Source organism: Plodia interpunctella, chromosome 16, assembly GCF_027563975.2.
Source record: "Plodia interpunctella isolate USDA-ARS_2022_Savannah chromosome 16, ilPloInte3.2, whole genome shotgun sequence".
Classification (NCBI taxonomy): domain Eukaryota; kingdom Metazoa; phylum Arthropoda; class Insecta; order Lepidoptera; family Pyralidae; genus Plodia; species Plodia interpunctella.
The window spans coordinates 1,095,623-1,119,262 of NC_071309.1; the positions used below are offsets into that span (position 1 = coordinate 1,095,623).

Below are 23,640 nucleotides of genomic sequence, written 5' to 3' on the forward strand. Positions count from 1 at the left end.
AAAACTTTTGTAAATGGCTCTCTTGGCTTCGAGCCGCTTATATCGCCGCTGTTTTTATTTCTTTCGAATGTCTGAACAAAATGTAGTTTATTTTAACCTCTAAAGTAAAAAGAAGGTATTAAGACACATAAATAAAGATAATTTCATAAATTTTGTTATGCAAGATTATGCAAAGAGAGAGATTTTGGCGTAAAGACTTAGGAAGTTAATTTTGTATAGAATAGCTGATTATTTTTTCGCGATTTCAAAATTGTTCAGAATCATGGACTGAGTAAAATGCAGACAAAATATTATCAATGTATAAAAAGTCACCTGTATATGGAGAATGTCATATGGTGTTAAGTACATTTGTATATTTTTATTTATAATTTTGTGTAATGTTTAAAATAAGTGAATGGAATGTGCTAACAGATAAAGCCCAAACATTTTAAAATAAAATTAAATCTCACTTACCAATAAGGAAGAGGAAGCCATGTAGAAGAGATATGAACAGCGCGACTCTGGCATCACACATGACCTGTCCCATTACTGACGCTGAATATGAACCTGAAAAAGACGTTACGATGATATATTACTATATTCCTTTCCCATAAATTAAATTTCATCAAATTCCAATCAACAAATTTCATCGGAATGTTCGCAAAAGTCAAACATTTTTCTAAATACTCTTGTTGATCGACAACGGGTTACACCAATTGACTCGACTTTGACATTAATTTTAACTTGCGCACCCATGAGACAAAATGGCGTACTCTGAGTTGTTCTGAGGTGTTGAAAAATGTCACATGACATTAATCATTACATGTTCGGCTTTGTTACCGCTCTCCGCTTTTCGTCGCGTGAAAATCTCGCCTCTTCAATGTGTGTACTACCAAATATACTATTTTGAATTGATATCTTGAATGTTAGCGATGCGACAGGATGCTCCTAGTATCACCACATACTCGTAGTAACCTCTATAAAACAAAGTCGCTTCTCATGTCTGTCTGTACGTATGTGTACTTAATCTTTAAAACTAAGCAACGATATGATATCCTATGAATAGAAAAAATTCTATTCGATACAAGTAGATAAAAGCTTATAACATAATGACAAATTTGAAATTCATCTAAATTAAGTATAAGAAACAAAATTCCTAATTTATTAGAGAAAATTAATTTAAAATACCAAAGATTAACTTTACTAACTTAAATTACTCTAACTTAGTAGACTAGAACTTAGTATTTAATTAAGTTCCTAAGTCAAGTGCTGGAGTCGAAATTGTGTGGACAATTTTACAAATTTTGGTTTACTTGATTATACCAATTTTATTAGATTTTTGTGAATAGCTATATACAACAAATTTGAGTAATTCACGTTAAGAAATTAAAAGACGTTAAGTTCTCGTCCAAATTCTCATTTATAACATGAAGTAGATAATTATGATTTTTTTTCTTTTTAATCTTTTGAATAATTTTATGTAATAAAAATAATATTTTATTTATAACTTTTACACAATATGGTAAGCTAGCTGTTTACCCGCTGCTTTGTCCGCTTAAATGCCCATGGGAAGAATTTTTTTCGTATTATAATGGGTTTGGGATAGTTGAAGTAAAATATTCAAATGTCTCAAACACATTTTAATAAAGTATTTTTATTAGCATTCCATTTGACAGATGAATCAATATATAATACTTTTCATAATCTGATAATCTAAATTGTATATTAAATTCCCCGACAGGGTTTACATTGTACCAAGATTATAATGACTGAGGTGACTAAGTTGCTGAATTACCTTACTGTACATTGTAAAAAGCAATAAATTATTTGAATTGCAATAAATTAAGGTCCACCTCTGGTAAAATAAATGATGTTTCAGTATACAACTTAATATTTTCAACAGTTGTACACGATAAGGATTTTTCGTGAATCTTCTGCTCTCGGTATAACCTATACTGCTAGATAAATGGAGATTGTCCTAGTGCTCGATCGAGTGGTTCTATCCACGTAATTGTTCTTTAGATTTGTCGATTTCAAGCAGGTATATTTGGCAGAGATCCAAACTTGAGATTGCTTAAGAATAGAGCCTCAGTAATGTACGATTTTCTTAGAAATAGTCGACAGGGATTTAAGTGCCGCTTAGCGCACCAACTTAGGTGCAGTTCGAATGGGTGTCATTCGGAATTACACTTAATGGATCCCTTGGAGATTTTGTTTATTTATTTATATATTTAATTATCACTATACAACTTTAAAAGTTAACGATAGGTGAACTTAATGCCATAAAGCGTTCTATACCAGTCGATCCTTGGGACCAAACAGAAAAGGGCAAAAAGGGCTTTAAAAGCAAAAGTTACTTATAAAAATATGCAGAAGTGCTAGTGAATTGCATTGTGAGTAAAATGTGTTTTCAGTCGTAAAGAGTGGTGAGTTGTTCGTCGTTTCGTCCTATGAAGTTTACGTCCCAATCGCACTGGGCCGAAACGCACACAAAAAGTTTTATAATCTTGTGTGCGATTCGTCCCATTAATTTTTGTAAAAGTAGTGTCACCAAAAAAAAAATTACACGATCTAACACACCACAAGATCTAACCACAATCGACATAAAACAAACAAACGTATAAGTACTTATTTAGAAGATTTAAAATTTTCAAACTATACCTTTATATGTCTCCGTACATATTTGTTATTATATTGCTTTGCTTCTTTGTTGAGTTTCTATCTAGATGTGTAATGTATATTTTTCAGAGATGAAGTGACAATTGGAAATATTAATAATCTGGAGTTTACTTCAGACGTTACTGAGGCAAATTACTGAAAAATTCCACAACTTTATTACGTTTCATTTATGATGCCATTATGAAATATATTTTTTTCGTCCAATAATATGATCATATCAAATTATTAGTGCCATTTTTTTTGGTGCCCAAAGTGAATTATGAAAAAAGAAGTCCTAGTTGTGCCCGCTGTATAAAAAATATATAATGATAAAATGGCGGGGTCGCGCCGAAACAAAATGAATAAAACGAATTATACTTCGAAATCTGCATAAACAACAGACCAAACCGTCGCGGGTTGGCGAAAGAATTTCAATTAATCAAATTAAAACTAAGGGTGGGTTGTACCGTCAACTTTGACGTTAAAAACGCGAAGTACGACATTTTGTCTAAACACGTCAGCGGCGCGCTGGTTAAAATCAACGTCAAATTTTATGGTGCAACTCACCTCTAATTTAATTAGGTTTACGCCCAATTTTGCTCGTGAGTGAGTTTGGTGTCTCTGACAGTTAAGCAGCTGTAGTTTTTAAACAGCATTATTAAATCGTATTTGTATTTGTTCAAATCATTTATTTAGAAATTAGACCTTCACAGGCAATTTTTATATTTATAGTTATTTCTCACAAGCTACAAACTACTGGCATTTCGGAACGACCAATGCTGAGAAGAAATGCCGAAAGAAACATTTGAACAGTGTTGGTCCCTATCATGCCAGAAGGGCTTACCATTATTGTTTCTTACAATGATTTTTTATAATAATGTATGAAAAAAAACCTATACCATAATTAACCATAATTAATATTTAGAAGAGAAATTATTATGGATCGAAAGGTCTCAGGTTCGTATCCTACTCGTGCCATAGAGTTTGTATACCAATCTGACTCATATACATAAACTTAGTAGATTTCATCGACCAGCACTTACTTCCGGTGAAGGAGAACATCGTGAGGAAACCTGCACACTGATGGACAGTTTAGCTCACTAGTGTGTATGCGACTACTTGCCACTAGATGGCGGTAAGTAGTCGTAAAAGTCATGAGTCAGATGCCTTTAAGCGACTTTAATAAAATCTGACACCAGTACTATTAGCAATAACATATTCGATATGATGATGATGGCAGAAATTGTGACAATATTTCCTTACATAAACGCCATTTTGATATTCCGATTTGATTAGATTGACATCTGTCATCATTCATGTCATAATTCATTCTATCACATGGAATTAGTAGATACTACGTACAACGAAGTACTTACTAAATCCATGATCTATCATCATTCCATAGGGTTGGCTGGGTATAAAATGAAATGTTTAAATCACAGATATGTGGTAACAATGCGTTATTACATAATGAAACACGATAATCAAATGTCACTTTAATTGATCAACTTTATTTATAGAGATATTTAGTATTTTTAGTTCTCATTAAAGTATGTAATAGAATCGTTTTTGACTTCTAGATATGTGACGTCGATTGCTACTTTTGTCAATCTCAAATATTTTTTGTTCGTTTTTTGACACATGGCATAAATGTATCACTGATTCGTCCAAGATTACACATTTTTTATCATTCCATTTTAAGCGTATTCCTACATATGTCGTTATTCACCCTATCGCCGAACTCAGACACACGCCGACGTGAATGCGTGATCATTGCGTAGTTAGTCTTGAGTGCATTTATTTACCGCAATGAAAAACCAGCAATATGTACCGAATCCGCCAAAATTTGGCAAACTGTTCGCCGACTGTGTTGAGCTGGCATTCGATTCGAAGTAAATCAAATTCGATAATTATCACGTATTTTTAGTGCTCCCATTTATATTAATAAATAATTTAATAAATATTAGTTTTCACATTCTTTCAACGAAAAAAACTGTAAAAGCACGAACTGCCGTAAATCCTAGGATATTCCAGTAAAACCTAAGATTTACCAACTCTTAATGGTAAAAGTCCGAACAATTTTGCGATTCGATCTTTTACCACCTTTACTTGGTAAATCTTAAGATTTAAATCAAAGGCGCGGTAAATGTTGAGAAAATAATTTTACTTTTGTTATTTTTTACTATTTAAGAAGTATTTTAAAGGTTTTACCTTACCTTTAAAGTATATTACCTTTAAAAGTTAAAAACATTTATAAATAAAAATACTTACCAAATGAAAATAATTTAAAATATGTAAGGTTTTGACTGAAAAATAAATGCCAAAATTTACCAGCCATCAGTAGCAAAACCTAGCATATACTAAATTCCAATGGAAAAAGTCCAAAAAAATCGTTAATTATTTATAAATCCTTACATTTACCAACCCATACCGGTAAATCCTAAGATTTTCTGAAAAAACCTAAGATTTACCTATATACGGACTTTTACAGTAACAAAACGTTGTGGCGAATATTCCGAGAAGAAGAGTTTATTATTCTAAGAATATTAATACTATCCATGTACCCGATTTCATCGAAAGCCGCGTTATGTAAGCTTTTATGTCGAATATTACAAAATATGCCCAATGTATTTTGCTGAATAATACCAAATTACAACAAAATTATTTTAGTAGTAAGAGGAAAATCGGTTTATATACATGAATAGTTTTTGCATTAATTATGTTTTATAGACCGTTTGGCTGCACACTATCGCGGAACGTCAGATGATGCGAATGCATGAATATTGCATAGTTTGTACAGGTGCGTTTATTTACCGCAATGAAAAACCAGCAATGTATATCGTATCCGCCAAGTTCGGAGAACTGTCCACGCTAGTGTGGAGCCGGCTTTATGCCGATGTGCCCGTGTATCATTAGTTGAAAAAATAAAAGTTTTTAAGAAAAACATTCTTTGACATATACTATATACAATGTTACTTTTATTATGAAATGTCAGTTTCATTTCTTATTTGGTCATATAATATTATTTGGCTAATAAAAATTATGTTTTTGTTTGTTCCATAATATATTGCTTTTATATTATCAGAATAACCTGCTTGGACTATCTCCCAATTTATATTTTTACACTGGATTAGCACGAATATTTCCGAGAACGAACATCGTCGTTAAAATGTCAGCTATATTTAATAACATAGGTCACATTTTATGTTGACAAAAAGGCTGGCAATCACATCTTTCGTTCTAATCGAGTTTGCTAAAACTGGTAACAGATTTAGCTTTATGTCGTACGACTGAAGACTATAAAGCCCTGCTGATATCAATTGACAATATTACAAGAGCTTCCGGCTTTCGGATGTCACAGCCAAGAGTGAAACCGCGAATACACGACTAGGTATAAAGACGTCAATAAACAACATTAATCGCAAAATTTCCACGAACTTCTGTTAAAAAATACGTACCTATTTACTACCATACCACGTCTATAAATTTACATAACACATTTATCAGTAAGAAATCGCAGTATTTTATCTGGTTCGGACACCGTAACAAATGTATGGGGTAACACAAACACACAATATATATATCAGTATATATTTTTACCGCGAAACATTCTTTTACGTTGGGCCGTAAAGAAAATTGCCTTGTAAGGGAAACGGGGAACTCGTAACCGCAGCGTTAAATAAACAACACAAAATAAAATCAAGTTTCGCCATCGTAATGTATAGTTTCTTTAATATTTTCTTGTGTTATCTATCATGGAATAGGCTGAGAATTAGGTACCCATCAATATTATAATCGTCAGCCATTTTAACGTCTCCCAACTATACCTCCTCCTGGATCATTATTCTTGATGATTCTTACGGGATCCCTTTTTTCGCATAATTTTTTTATCCTAATTCAATTTAGCATAAGATTTAGACATATATATTTTTGACATAATAATATTTTGACATAATTGTTTTTGGCATACATTTTCAATAAGCATAAATATAGTTTAGGCTAATGTATTTTACCATAATTTTGATTTGCATAAAGCTTTAGTGTAGCAGTAGGTTAGGGTGCGGCGGGGTGGCTCTTGGGCCACCCATAAGCCGCCAATATGCTTTAGAATATTATGCTTAAAAATTGTTATGCCTAAGGTAGGGTATGCGTAAAAAAATGTGCGTAAAACATTGTGCCAAATTAATATTATGCGTAACTATTTGTATGATAAGTAAAATTAAGCCATGTTAAATTGTGACATAAAATTGTACGCATAAAAATAGGGATCTGATTCTGACGATCTCCGTAGCGTAGTGGTCACCACGCCCCTCCACTATCTGTAGATCTTGGCTAGCTTTACCGAACTACCTATATAGTTTCAATCGATAAAGGCTATACTAATCGATAATATCGATAAGCCCATCGACACATAAACCTTCCTCTAGAATTACAAATATCGGTTCGATAGTTTTTGAATTTATCGATGGGCCTATCGATATATATATATATATATATATATATATATATATATATATATATATATATATATATAGTTTTACCTGAGCGAAGCCGGGGCAGACCGCTACTTTTAAATTAATTAATGGTTGAGGAATTGATAATACCCACACGGAACAATGACAGAGAACTTTTGTTTTAGTGAGTCCCTACTTTGACGGCTCACTAATTTGGAGAACTTGGACAATATTAATCGTGGAATCCTTTTCGTGGAAAACTTTCCGCTATGTCGATATCGACATTATTATCGTGACATTTTAGTCTGTTAACATAACAAGTTGTTTGCAAGGAGTCGACTTATTTTTAGATGCCTGAGTGTATCACAAAATCGAGAAACGTGGATCATTGGAACATAACGATAAATATTATACAAGCATGAATTATAATTATCCATTTATTCTGCCTTCATCATATTTTCAAAATCCATCATTACTATTATAAATTCATGTGTTCTTTTATGCTGCGATGATTTCTCTAGTTTCTTTTTTTTTTGTTGTTTTTTATAAACATTTAGGGAAATTCATTTAGGCATCAAATATTTACGTGAAACAGGTTTCGTAATGTTTCAACTTACATTTTTTGAAGGTTTTCAGAAGAATCTGTTTTACAGATTCTTTCAGACTGTAATCGCCTACCTATCAGCTGTCAAACTTGTGTCTCCCTTACTCGCCTGGTCCTATTCTTGGGTAATATCACTTGCTTATCATGTTTCATCGATAACTTAGTTAAATATTTTTTTTTCGTTGAATCAAAACAACATAAAAAATAATTATAATGTACTTGTGGTGTAATTTATCGCAACATTCTGACTATTGTTGATCTGAATACAGAATGTATCGGGAAATGCTTGTCTTTTTTATCTCCGATCTACCGATTTGCATACAATCACTGTCTTTCTAAAAGATTCTCTAACGTTTTCTTATTCCTGTATTCTTGTTCTCGACTCTTCATTGGGGAATTACAGACGTGAATGTTTTTAGTAAGAACATTTTTCCCTGTGAATAAAATGAGATTAATTAGATAGAATATTAATTGAAGTGATAAGAATGATTAGTTAACGCTTACAAAAAATATGTTTTTTTTTGTTCGTTTTTTGACCTTTCGTTCTTATTCATCAAAAGGAAATGGGATGTGATTTGAATAATTTATATTGCCTCAATACAGCCTTATTATTGAAAGCCCTAAATTGATTTATGATAATTGTATATAAGTACAATCAATAGCACATCTACCTACACAAATTCATTGTAAATTCGCCGTTATTACCAACGCATAAAGACCCATAGGAGTCCACGGTCTTTGTTCTTACAATTTCCAAATCGTTCGCTTTCTTGACGTCAATCTCCTTGGCTATGCTTCGAGTGCTATCAAACTGTCAAGGCACTGTATCCTTGTCATCCTTGTACGACATCCACGGGGGATATGGAGTGGTCCTATTCTAGGGCGGAATCACACGTCTGACGGGTTAGGTTACACGACAAAGCTAAATGGTAGGTAACTGAGAATGGGTTGCTCCGGTCAATTTTGACATCAACTTAAACCTACGGGCTGCTATTGTTTATATAAAATGGCGTACTTTTAATTTTTCTGGTTAAAGTTAACGTCAAAATTACTTGTGTTATGTTATAAGTTATCATTGTTCTGTCCTTAAATCCGTACCTGTATGATTGCACATTTGCATTAAAGTTTTATTAAGTGTTGTTAAAATACCGCTGTATTTGTCATTATTGATTTCAAAAAATATATTTACTATTTGGCAAACAGCTTTATCCGGGAGTGTTGTATTGGAAAATTCGATCATTCACGCTTGACCGATGATGGTTTGATTGGGAAACGAAGGGACGAAAGAAGAATTCGTTACTTAATCCTGTGAAGCGATTGTGGCGGGGCGGTCGCCCGGCTGTGGTTTGGTCTTCCGATTATGGTATCTTATGATCTATAATATAATTAAATTGTAAATATGCAATGTATATCTAGGGTTTTATCCTTTTCTTGGGGACCTCTGTAGCCTAATGGTTCCATCTCCGGTCAGATCAGGATGAAAATGATCTGTTTTGAATAGACCTGGTTCCGGGACCGTGCGAAGCGGAGAAGAAAAATGAATTGTATTTGTAAGTTAATTTCAATCTATTTATATAAAAGCGAAAAACACTGACTCACGTATCACGAAATCTCGAAAACTACTGAGCTCATGAAGATGAAATTTGGCAGAAAGGTAGAGTGTGATTTGGAGACATCCGCTAAGAAAGGATATTTCGATATTCATCCTTAAAGGGGTGAAATAGGGGTTTCCAGTTTGTATGAAACTTCTTCATTTTTGACGTGAGACACATGAAATTTTAAATTTAAATTTGTAATTGGTAAAAAAAAAAATAATGCATTAAATAGATTTTGTAAATTACATCCCTATAGGGGGAAATAGGGGTTGCAAGTTTGTATAAAATTTGACATGAAATTTTTTATTTAAATTTGTAGTTGGTAATCTATATAGTTAGTAAAATATAACTAGATTTTGAAAATTGATCTCTAGGGGAATGATATAGGGGTGGAAATGTATGCGAAATTTTATTATTTTTAATGAGGGTCCATCAAATGTTCGGCACGCGTTACGGGTAGCGGGAGTGGGACGCGTAACGGGAAATGTGATCGGACACGTTGAAGAACGAGACACGTAGCGGAAAACGGGGAATAGAACTAAATATGACAAATATACGAGAATTTGAATGATAGTAATAAATAAATTTTACCAGTGTTAGAATACGCGATAAAAGAATAACTAAAATTTTACTTTGATTCCTTTTGAGAATTGATTCACGCGTGTTATTATAGTTTAATTAGAAGAAAATGGACTATTTAGTATGAAATCTTTTTATTTCTCCCTATTGTTTTCCCGGTTTCTTCCTTAGCCATGGAGCATCGGAGTTGAGTCTGCTTTGTTACTATATCATCACCCTATGTTCTGAAAAGGGTCTCTATTTTCACATAATTTATTTTGTCATATTGTTCTTAGGCATACCGGTTTTGGTATAAAATATTTTGGCATAATAGTTCTAAGGCACAATCTATTTTTGGCATACGGGTAAAATTAGTTTCTTTAAATTTCATTAATTTTTATAGTTAAAGCGTAAATTAAAAAAAAAATTATAATATCCAAGAAAAAATATGGCATAATATTATATTATGGCTAAAATTTTAATGCTTATAAATAGAGACTCGTCTGAAATAAATGACTTTTATTTTTAGTTTTTTCATTTTAGCTCTATAACTGAGGAAGCAATGGGATGATATATATATGAGAAAACCCCCTTAAAAATAAGTTAGAAAACACAATCTTCGTAGACACATCAAAACAGACACACTAATGAACTTCAAATGACTCGACTAAAATTCGCGTCTGTTATCGAAGCTCCATGATCGATAACCAATTGACAGCCGATTGCGATGGATTAATAGATGCTTTAATCGAGTGTCTCGTCTACAAAAGGACGATTTCTTTCGGGAAAAATAATTACCTATGTTTTTTTCAATCTAAGGAATTTAATTTTTTTAAAGAGTTTTCGGGCGTATGGCAAATTATATTAGTCTTTTAAAATTAAATTTTAATTAGGTTAAGTTTAAAATTAGTCTTTTTATCATCATCATCAAGAGAAATGATAAACTTTTTTATACTACTGAACAAGCAAACAGGCATTCGGTCCATGTGATGGGAAGTGGTCACCGCAGCCTACGGACATAGAACGACTTTTTTGGTAAAATCTCTTTTACATGTAGTATCTGATTTATTAATTAAAATATTACCAAGAAAGTAGATTTATGTCCTTTGTACTTCTGTTATCTGCTTTGTCACCCATTTCTGCTACCAAACAGCAGTGTTTGGATTGTTGTGTTACAGTTTGAAGGGTGAGAGAGCCAGTTTAATTACAGGGTACTGTGACAAAAGCCTTAACTGCACGTTCGTAATTAGTTGAGAAGGAGGAAAAAATAAAAGAAAACGCGAATGACAACCCTTGTTTTGCAGAGGTATTATGTTATAACTACTACCGGCGCACTAGCCAACAAAAAATAGCGACCTAGAAATATGCAATGAAAAAACTTCTGACCCAGAGTGATGAAAATAATATAGAAAAAAGGTAATTACGTTTGAACATTTCAATTATACGGTGAGTATCGTTCTAAACCCTTTATTTTCGGAGCGGCCTAATCCCCTTTATAATTACTTTTTGTTAAGATGCCTTTGTCTGAACATCTGGTACGATTCAATGTACGAAGCTGCTGTTCCGATATTGGGTTTAACATTTTTTAAATAATTTAATTTTAAATTTGTCAAATTGTGTTTTTTTTTTTTACCAACGACGACAGAAGGAGAGTTATAAGTATAACATTAACACGTCTGTGTTTCTGTATGTCTGTCCGTGGCGTCGTAGCTGCCAGATTTTAATTTGAAAGATAATTTAATCTACAGTGTTCTTAGTTATATTTGGAAAATGTGCGTTTGGCAACCGTGAACTCTTTACTAGCAGATGAGATAACGTCAGCAAAATCGGTGGTCGAGTCTGGGATTTTTTAAATTTTTATTTTAGTTTATTACTAGATGTTGCCCTAAAACTATAGCCTATAGCAATCTTGGATAATGTACCTTTCTAATGGTGAAATAATTTTTAACATCAGTTCGGTAGTTTCGGAGATTACCCGCCTCAAACATACAAATTCACAAAGTCACAAACTCACAAACGCTACCTCTTTATAATAATAGTTTAAATTTGCAAATAGAGATTATTCATAATTTGAATTGTTAAACGGTAAACAAACATTATGACATTTTTTGTTTAATTTCTGGAAATAAACAGAAATTTGTGTAAAATTAATATTCACATAAACTTTACAAAGGTAAACTTTGAGTGCCAATAAAATATTATAAAATCTGCAAAATGTTGCTATGTTTGTAATAAAATAGTACTAATGTGATTTTGGTACTTTTGTCTTCAAGTAAATGCACACGATAGTATCAAAATCTATGGTCATACTTGATCACACGATCAAAAAACACAACCAACATTTCAACAACAGTCGGATAAAAGCGATCCAGTCCATTGTCAGTCATTTGTGACTTTGTGTTAACAATCAACGACCTCGTTGTAACACGGTCCTTATTCAATTTGGTCACGTCGAATAAATACTTGATGTGGCTCTTAAATCAATAGGGTTAAAGCTCATAAGTTTGATTCCGAAGACGTCTTACCGGTGTTACGATTGTCATTGTGTGATATTGGGTTTATTATTATTTTTGTAAACACATCCAATAATATGGTTATGTTATCCGTTTTCGTTTTCGTGGTTCGTTTGTTTCGGCTTTTGTTCGAGCCATTTTTCTATTTTTCTCTAAAACCTTTCACAATTTATACTGGAAAAGTAATATTTGAAATAGGTGGTCTCATTCTTAACGGAATATTTGATTTGTTTTTCTGTCCCGGCTTCGCTCGGGTAATAATAAATTATACACCTAACTTTCATCCTGAATAATATAATAATAATAATAACTATCATAACTGACAAAACTATTGACTTCAACAGACCCGACATTACTGTGCACGATAAAATTCATAAAAAAGTTTACCTCATAAATATTGCAGTAACTAATACACATAATCTACAGACAACTATCTCTGAAAAGTTAAGAAAATATCAAGACTTAGCAATCGAAATCAAAACTCAGTAGAAAGCGCAAACTGTTCACATTATACCTATTGTATTGTCTTCAACTGGCATCATACCTACATCACTGAAACACAGCTTGAACACCTTAGACATACCAGATAATACACTCTCCTTGATCCAGAAGGCGGTAATACTAAACACATGCCGAATCACACGTAAATTCCTAACTTCGTCACGTCTACATTCAGCATATAAAACTTTTCCCTCTTACGCTTGGCTTCGGACCGCGTATGAGGCGTATATCATTTTTTATTTTTATTTAAAAAAAGGAGAAAACATTTATAAAAGTAATAAATATTTATTGTCTCAAAATAACCACTAAAAAGTTTACAAAACAACTTCAGAATTACTTAAATTATCTTAATATATTAACTTAATAAAAAGGAAGAAGTATTATGGTGGGTTGATACCTAAACTAGGAAGATTCCTGTATCTCAGGATATCAACCCTCCACCCCAGTAAATGTGCAAACAAAAAGAAAAAAATAACGAAACAATGCAATTTACCTATTTTTTTGAATCACTCTCTGTATTAAAAAAATCTATCTCGTTGTGTAGTTTTAAAGATTTAAGCGTATATAGGAACAGATAGACATCGCGATTATTTTTATACTATGTAGTAATAGTTGTGATGAGTTCAATAAAAAAAACTGTTTCAATTTTTTTCACAATCTTTCATTGCACAATGAACAGACTTTTTACTAATTTAGAAGCAAATATTTCCCAAAATATTGGAAAAATAAAAATAAAAAAAACTATTTTACATAAATGGCACATTATTTTTAAATACCTATTCAATGACATGAAAAAGCTATGTTGTCTAAACATTTTGGGAGTTTTTTCATTCCTCAGTTACCAGTATGGAGTGCAACCCTTAATAATTTTATTTTTCAAAATTATACTGCACAATTTTGTAGCTGTTCAATGAATACACCTTCCTACCAAATTTTAATAATATAATACGCATTGTCTCCGAATAAAAAGACGATAAAATGACACACGGACAAACGGACATGGCGAAACTATAAGTGTTCCGTTTTTGCCATATGGCTACGAAACCCTAATACCAAAGATTTCTAATTTTGAGTTCGTTCATTCGTTAAAATAGATAAACAACAACTTTCCGATTCAACTTCGTATTTAAATCTAATTTAGATACACTTGGAGCTTATCTCACGAACTTTGGAAGTTTAAAGTCTAACGTATGTTTAACCTAATGCATAGAACAAAACTTCTAAACACAAGTTATTTGATTCACCTCCTTAGCTTAAAATAAATTTATTTTACTTTAAAACGTAATCTAGTGCACGAAATATTCCGAGTTAGGTATATTGTATTTGTCTGGGTCTATATATATATATATAGGATAAGTCACACAGATTGTGCTAGCCCCACAGTAAGTACGAGACGTGTGTTATGGGATACTAACTCAACGATACTATATTTTATAACAAATACATAATATCGATAAACATCCAATCTATCCATTCCATCATGACCCGACCGGGTATCGAACCCGGAACCTCTCGGTTCAGAGGCAAGCACTTTACCACTGCGCCATCGAGGTGGTAATTTTTTCCTAATGCTTTCTATATATTAATATTAACATAACGTGTGTTACACAAAATTTTCACGGACATGATACACAAAATTTTGTGTAACACACGTTATGTTAATATTAATAATAATAATATATATATGTATGTATGTATATATATAGAAAGCATATATATATAAGCATAAAAATTGTAATATAGCATAGTGTATTATGGCATAATGATTTCTAAGCATAATTAACCTAACGTAAAAGTTAATTAAATGCCACATTTACCCGTATGCCAAAAAATCATACATGCCTTACACCTATTATGCCAAAATATTTTATGTCAAAACCGTACGTCAAAGAAAAAATGGTACAAAATAAATGTTGTGACATTTTATTCTACGCGTGTGTTAATTTCCCTGGAAAACTGATAATCAAACACCTATCTATTCACATAAACTGTTATGTGTATGACATAAGCGAGGTGACGTTTTGGTACTATAAATTCAACAATATTAAAATATCCTTAGGAAGGTTTTAATAGCAACAATTAATTGTAATTAAAAGCTGTCAATATTGAATCGTTCATAGATTCTAATTGTGATTCATTGTTTAACAAATTTCAATAGGACAGTTTAAATCCTTGCACATAATTAATTGAATTAAATCCCGTTTGTATAACTTTATAAAAGGCAACATCGAATTAAACTTTAAATACCGATGTTGACATACGGAAATTTGAAAATGTAGGGATCTGTGTTTTTTTTTACAATTACAAATCTGAACGGAGTGAATTTTAGTAATATTTTACTTCATTATTTTTACATTTTGTCAGTTGCAGAAAAACACTTCCTGGCAAAAGACCTGGCAAAAGACCTCCTGGCAAAAGATCTCCTGGCAAAAGACTTCCTGGCAAAAGACCTCCTGGCCGCCCTCGACGGAAGTAGTTTGATGACATAAATTGGATTGGACCGGACTTAGATATACCCAACTGAAAATAACGGCCCAAAGCCGCGAGGGTTTCAGTATGCTGACTTCCAACCAAACTTCAATTCGAAGATGGCACCCTATGATGATGAGAAAAACACTTTTCGTTGATATACAAAATAATAATATTTTTAAAAGCAAGTGAAATAACATATTTAAGAGATCTAGTTTCAAAACATAGAATGTGAAATGAAACGAGATCGGATGAGCGATGTTCATAAAAACAATGGAGACATCATTATTACAAAAATATTTGATAAAGAAAATATCCATGTTGCGGTTGAATTAAAATATATGTGTACTTACATTGTTATATTACTGATAAAAAAATATACATAAATTTATATGTATTTAAAAAATGGTAAGCCCTTCTGGCATAATAGGGACCAACACTGTTTTAATGAGTTTCTTTCGGCATTTCTTCTCAGCAGTGGTCGTTCCGAAATGCTAGTAGTTTGTAGCTTTGGTAAACATCATTTAATTTAGAATATGAAGTGAAAAAGTGCCTGTAAAGGCCTCATTTCTGAATAAATGATTTGATTTTGATATTGAATAGTCCCATTCATATAGGTAACTAATTTCTGTTGTCGTTTCCCGAATATTATGTTAGGTTACTGTTACTAATAACATGCGGTCGTTTTCACAAATTGATTTAACTTTACGATTACACGTACTAAGTTTCAGTGGAATAGATATTCATATTGAAATACATTCTCAGTTACTCATAAAAAAGTTAAAGCATACTTTAAGATAAAATATGTTACTATCACACTTTATAATATTTGCTATTGATAGAAGGAGACAAAACATACTTTAGCTTATATATTTTTTACTTTTTTTTGAATAACAATTTTTTTGAATGACTTTCGCTGGCTCCAGCGATTCCAAAGAGGATCTAGGCCTTTGATACTTTAACTTTTTACTGTTTCTTATTCTGCATCGTTTTTGCCAGTCGGTTCTTCGAAATCCAGGTCTCTCAGTACATCGTCACTCCAGAGGTAGTTCGGGCGACCGACACGTCTATTCCAGGCGATTCTCACCAATCCTCTCCACGTTGCTGAGCCGATATAGTCTTGCTGCTTAGCTTAATGCCTAATAAAATCTTCATAGTCATATTCCTCATGACTGAGGATCATTACGTGGAATTACACACATAACAACTTTCTTGGCATTAGTAATGGATTGGTTTGCCATTGTCTTCTCCATTTCACACATAATTTCCAGTGATAGTGCCAACAAAAATCTATAGTGTTATGTGTTAGTGACAAATTAGTGTAAATAAAAACTCATGAAAAAAAAAAGACTTCCCCTTAATAGAGACAGTAAGAAAAAGTGCTGGTGGACACATTCTTAAACTACGAGCGTTATAAAACTAGGCCAATGTAAAATTACTCATTAGCCCGCTATTAGGCTAGATTATAATTGTATTAGCATATTTAGTTTTAATATGTTAAAAAATTAAAAAATATTATTGTAGAGAAATCTGTTATTTACTGACTTAGATGTACAATATTTTTGGACTAAGCCGATCCGTGTACGAATTTGTACAATATAAATAAATAAAACAAATGTGAGTCTTGTGTTATGGGTTACTAACTCAACGACACTATATTTTATAACAATACATACGTATTCATATAGAAAACGCCCAAGAATTAATCAGAAAAGTTCATTTTTCATCTTTAATTGACCGGGGATCGAACCCGGCGTCCAGACCGGCCAAGAAAGTCCGGCGTGATGACCATTAGGCCACGGAGGTCGCCAAAATATGATTGAATAAAAAGGATTTTAGAAAATGAAACTGCCCACTTCGGTCAAGTATTCATGTCGTTCATTTACAAATTGCGCAATTAATTTAACCGTTTACAGGCCATCTTAGGTCTGTCCCAGGTAAGCCTGGGTCTCAATCTGATTAAATTAAGAGAGGTCAAGGACCTCTACAAGTTTAGTGCTTGAGCTTATCTTAGATAATGCTCCAAAAGGTCATGATTAATTAACAAATAAAGCCTCCCAAATAATTATTGCGTAATGAACGTAGCTGCAATAAACCTGACAGGAATCAGTTGACTTAGGATATTTGGAACTCTAATTAGACTAATCAATCACTGACCCAAATAAGCAAATGAGTTTTGTAATATCTTGATATACATAACCTAAAATTACGTTTATATATGTCTCACATTTAAATATTCTACAGACAAGGATTTAGCCTTCAAAATCCAAAAGCGCTGTTTTCGAGCAATGTTAGGATTACCAAGTATTGATAGTTATCAGCCGCTATTTAAACAACATAAAATAATACTTCCACCACTTTACATGTATACTTGAAGTGGAAATATTTGTTAAATCTAATGCTCATTTATTCCCAGAAAGTCACGAGGTTTTCCCACGTTCCTATGGCTTTTGAGCTCTTATAAAAACAATTTACCGGAAAATACGACCAAAAATTTTGACAGACCGAGTCGTCTAAAAAGCTTAACATTCATCCTTGTTTATTTGGTATAAAAACATACCTAAAACTGTGGAAAATAACAGCTCAAAGTAGTGTTGCCTACTGATAGGACACTATCGAGTCACTATCGATAGTTTGGAAATAGTGTAACTATTGATAGTTTCGATCACTATCGACTGTATAGAAGAATAAACATAATCTTTTCTTTTCTTTAGCAGTCCCTGGGCTGGTCCCTGGAAGAAACCGGGAACACGCTCAGATGAGATCTCTGTCATCTGAGTATCGATACTCTCCTTCTTCTTAACCTTTTACCCGCTTATCTCCGGTCGGTTAACTTTTTTCATTTAGCTCTGTAACTTGTGTGCCCAGAGGGGTTAGTGCGGGTTAGCATATCACTTCTCACCATCGAATCGACTCGAAGTGAGACGCAGCGAACCAATGACATTGCAGTGTGGCTGTCGTTGCGTCACAATGGCGCAATGTGATTGGTTCGCAGTGGCTCATTTCGAATCGATTCGATGGTGAGAAGTGAAATGCTAACTCGCACTTCGCCCATTGCTATTTCACATAATACTCACTATACTTCAATCCATCTATTTCTTCTTTAGTTTTCCTCTATTACTAATACATTATAGTCATCATACCTATAATAGTATCGACAATGTCGATAGTTTATTATTTGTTATTATACTATCAACACTATCGATAGTTTATATGACTTTCTAGGTCAACTATCGATATAACTATCGATTTTTTTGGCAACACTAGCTCAAAGAGCGGAGGGTAAAAAAACCTGCGACCCTTACATTTTATTACGTGGTTCAAGCGTCTAGTACAATATTGACTGAGTGACGGCTGAATTATGATGGATTGCCGTGCAGCGTTGAGTGGTGTCAGGTGATTGACACGGGGATACTTATTGGAGGGGAAGAGGCCATGGCTTCTAACCTATTAGCGTGTGTCATTCTCTAAATGTCCAAACATAGTGACTGATAAAATGCGAAATACGATCAAAATTTTTAAGCCTACAACAGTGTAATACACTGTTACAATTAAGTAACAAATAATAAATTGAAACATTTTAACTAAAACAAAATTAACAACACGGTAAATCAAGTTAATGATAAGTGCTCGTTAATGTGTATATGGAAGGAGATTATGTCCTAGATTACAAGTTCTCAAACATTTTTGAAGGGTTTTTTAGAAAGCCATGAATATGATGAAGTCATAAATTAAAATTTGTACGTACAAAATGCAATAATTAAACCTCGGCATGTGTTTTACAGAGTCTTAGGATCGCGGGAACATTTTGGGAATCGCTTCTTTAGACAACCTGAAACGAACTGCATCTTTCGACAGTTTAAGGTGCGTCTATACAAAACGACCATATTATTATTCTCATTCTATTCCTATTCAGGCTGTTCAATAATGCCTGGCCAGTCTGACCACGGATATTCGATCGTTTGGTATAAACGCGTCTTTAGCCGACTGACGTTTTATTTTGAAACGAAACAGTAGAAAGCAAACGCTTCCATCTGATCAAAACCGTGGTTTAATTAAATTGTAATTAATTTACACAACACCCAGCCAAGTTCATAATGAAGACAGAATGACAAATTAGACCCCCCCTCAAATGAGTTTAATATTTAGCAAGTGTAATTTAATTCGGCTAATGGTAGAAAATTCGACGAATTGCACGCCATGTATGGTCGTGGATATGTAGGTTAATAATACAATACTGGAAGCGGTGACGGTGTAATGATTAAGACGCCCGCCTGTGGATCGAAAGGTCCCAAATTGGAATCCTACTCGTGCCATATGAATTTGTATACCAATCTAACTCATGTATAGTCCAGTAGTTTGTGAGAAATAACTATAAATATAAAGATTGACGAGAAAAAGTGCCTGTGAAGGTCTAATTTCTGAATAAATGATTTGAATTTGAATTTTTTTGAATATATTTTCATCGACCACCACTTACTTCCGGTGAAGGAAAATATCGTGAGGAAACCAGCACACTGGTTGATTATTATTAACTTGTGTATTAAATGGAGAAGGCAATGGTTAACCACTCCATTCATAATGCCAAGAAAGTTGTTATTGTGTTTAATTCCAAGTAATGACCACGACCCCCAGCCATGAGGAATACGACTATGAACAATACAATACTGGTAATTTATTAAATAAATTTATTATGTAAAAAAAGTAAATATTTTTCTTTCTTTTTTTTCCGGCTAGATGGGTCGATGATGTGAAGGAAATTGTTGGCAACAACTGGATGGGGATGGGCCAGGACAGTGATGGTTGGCGGAGACGGAAGGAGGCCTATGCCCAGCAGTGGGTCGCGGAGGGCTGCAGATGAGGATGATGAATATTTTTCTTATAATATATTGCCTATAAGATTACCATTTCACGTGCTATTAAATAAAATAAATACTGCAGAACTGTTAAACCTTATTTACAAACAAAACTTACTTTAACAAATCTCAAATTATTTATTTACATAAATGTAGCTGAAACGAGATGTAACATACAATATTCATTGTCATATTAGAATATACAAGTAAAGCTTTAACAACATATTCAAAGCTGCTTTTCCCTTACTTGTCCCTAGAGAGGTGAGAATCGACTAACAAAGACCTCGCCCAGAATTTTTCCGCGAAAAAAGGTTGTTCACCTTTTCCGTGGTTTCTTAATAAATAAGATTTAGTAAATAAGCTCTTAAACCCATTAGGTTTAAGAGCTTATTTGCTGAATCTTATTCTAATCTTATTATTTATTTTTGTAGATTAAAAATAAAGTTAATGGACGTTTTAAAGTTTATTTTTAATATACAAAAATAAATAATTTCTAATCTACAAAAATAAAGTTTAAAACGTCCATGTTTTTTGTGTAAAAATACAACCTTAATAATAATTTATTAAGATTGTTTATTTTGAGGTTATTTAAAATTTGTCTCGGTCTGTCAATGACAAAAATTGTTACGTGCAATAGTGACAAAATATTTTCAGCTTAAAATTTAGCGCTTTAACTTTTTTATGAATAGAGACGTGAAGATTACAGCGTTACTGTTTACGTCGTTAGAATTGTTTTGAAGTTGTCTTGAAATAGGTGTATACTTTTGATTTTTTTCCATTAGATTTGGATTGAAAGAAGCCAAACTTGTTTTTAGAGAGAGAATTTCAGTCAATTCGGTCCTAAACAGACCAGGCAAGATAGACAGCTGAAAGTATAGCTTAAAATACACGTAAGAAGGTGGGAAGTTTTAAGAAATTCGATAGACGTTGTTGTTTCAAATCTATTTTTAAATAGTGAACCATAATTATTTGTAGAAATAGACATTTTTATTTCAGCCAGATTATATTTTAAAGTATAAATAAAAAGACAACATCCAAGATGTCATATTAGGTATAAATATCGTAAGAAATTTATTTACGCCGCACAGAAAAGAAGCATTCGCTGTTATCATCGTGACTCGTCAAAATACCGCTCGCTCACAAAAGGCCTAGAAATATTTGCTATCATTCATCCACTGTCACCCAAAACGATGACAGATCGCACAAAATTCTAAATTCAAAAATATGTAACCTACCTATTTCACATCACTAAAGTTGCCAGCATCGACTGCGTGCGCGACTCGATGATTTTGATACTTGATCGAAGTCATACAAGTTTTGGCTAACTTCGCTCGGGTATAAATCAATTTGTTATTTTGACGTGTTAGGGGGGAGGGGGGGAGACGCGTTGGCGCGAGCTAATCGCAGGGACGGGCGCGGTAGACTGCGGGGAAAGAGGCTAGCATAGACCACACCGCACCGCGCAAGCGCGCTATACACCACTTAACCAACTACCTTTTCATCCAATCTGTTATACACTGTCACATTCTCTTCTGTGACAACGGATGTATCCTCACTGACCGAGCAATGAACAAGGTTTACACCTAACAGTCGCTTCTTGTAGTCAACAGATAGAAATGGTACTCCAAATTTATAGTAGAGAAGAGATTTTACTTTGTTTCATGAATGAAAATGATAAACGAAGTTGCAGCGTACAATTGTGTTGATAATAAAATGATAGCTCTCATTTTGTGTTGTATTATGGCTCAAATTTCAATCAATAAATTGGACATGGGTAGGTATTAAAAAACTATACCTGTATCATAGCTCAATTTTAAGATTTTTATAAATGAATGAATGAATGAATGAATAAATGAATGAATGACTGAATGAATGAACATTTATTGCCAAAAACACCACAATACAAAATAATGATAACAAACATGTAAGTAGAAAAAAATCTTATCATACAAGCGAATACCAGTGTGTAAGCAGAGTTGTCACGTTGTACCGTGGGTTCATTTCGGCAAATAGACGCATTCAGCATATGTTACAGTCACATCAGTAACTTGAACGCCGATTTTCAATGGACCTACCGCGAATGAGTCACGGGTCACGGGCGAGTATATCTCAATTACAAAATCATAGTAAAAAGTATAGTTATTAACCACGTTAAAAATATAAGTTTTAATAATGAATTTGAAAATAAATATCAAGTACACACATTCCGTATTTTTTCATATAATATAGTCTACTCTAAAAATGTTAGCTAATATGACCTATATTTGTTTATTGGTGATATTGACAAAAGTATTACTGGTAATATTCTGGAAGTATCTGTGACGAAGCCTACTATCGCATTTCGTCCGCTTTAAAATAATTTTGAGCACCATGCACACTGTTTAATATCATACATGTACAAAAGAAACAAATATTACAGAATAAAATAATTTAAAAAATAGAACATATAATAACATTAACAGAAACGACTAAAAACTATAATAGATAAAATTAATAAACAATATCACATAATAGAAAAAAATATGGAACATTTAAATAAAGGATCTTTTCCTTTGAAGATGATACTCGTGGTAAACTCCCAGACGGAAGATTACATAAAAAAAAATATACGATATCGATTATTGAAGTAAAAAATAGAATTTCTCGCGATCAGTTTTGATGTTTAATTTATAAAGGCCTATTCTGAAATTATCGAGATGATTATTCCAAGAAACGCTCATTCGGATAAAACAGGAAGCCGTTCTAAGAATTCACACGATGCTCAAGTGTATACCTACCTCAATTTAATTGTGTATTACAAAGTTTAATTATAAATTCTTGCTTCCAGTGTTATATTTTATTTTTCTTATGGCAACATACAGTTTTGTAATATAAACATTTACAAAAAAATTAAGATCAAACGAACTTCCAAGTGAAGTTCGATCATAATTATGTGAACAGCTTCATTCGAAGCGATTTACCATCACCCACCCTGTATCATTTTTTGAATGATAAAAAATAATAATAACCCGACCCTTAAATACTACGAAATAACTAAGTAAACAAAATTGACCATTGAGCAATTGAGCATCTTTAAACTACATGACTGAAACTCGGAATGTGTGTCCCCACTACGAATATGCGAGAGTGTTGCCATATATATAAAAAAAAACTTTAAACTACCGTGCAAGGCTGACAGTAGGTGGCGCTACTACAATATGTAAATCCGAAGAATGAAGCTGTGAAACATAATATACATATATAATTACAAACTTTGAGCGTCAAAAATGGGTACTTAAATTACTATGACAATGAATCAGGAGTGCGAATTAAAACAATAGTCGTCAAGCAGCTAATTGTAAAGTATTAAACCGTAGTTAAGTATATATTATCTTACAAAAATTAAATATTATTCAATGAGACAAGTATTTCTATCAGCGATTTTCTTTAACTATTAATTTTCTATATAGTTAA

General features: G+C 32.8%; 1 protein-coding gene across 1 annotated transcript in view; it reads right to left on the reverse strand.

The window, feature by feature from the left end:
* The window catches only part of LOC128676350 (zwei Ig domain protein zig-8-like), a 45,958-nt gene extending 24,380 nt beyond the window's left edge, over positions 1 to 21,578 (reverse strand). The window contains exons 1-2 of the mRNA XM_053756414.2: positions 21,423 to 21,578; positions 454 to 546 (exon numbers count right to left, since the gene is read on the reverse strand). Of these exons, the coding sequence (XP_053612389.1) occupies positions 454 to 526 (73 nt within the window). The 5' untranslated portion in view covers positions 527 to 546; positions 21,423 to 21,578. The remainder of the gene's footprint in view (positions 1 to 453; positions 547 to 21,422) is intronic.
* Positions 21,579 to 23,640: the final 2,062 nt, after the last annotated feature.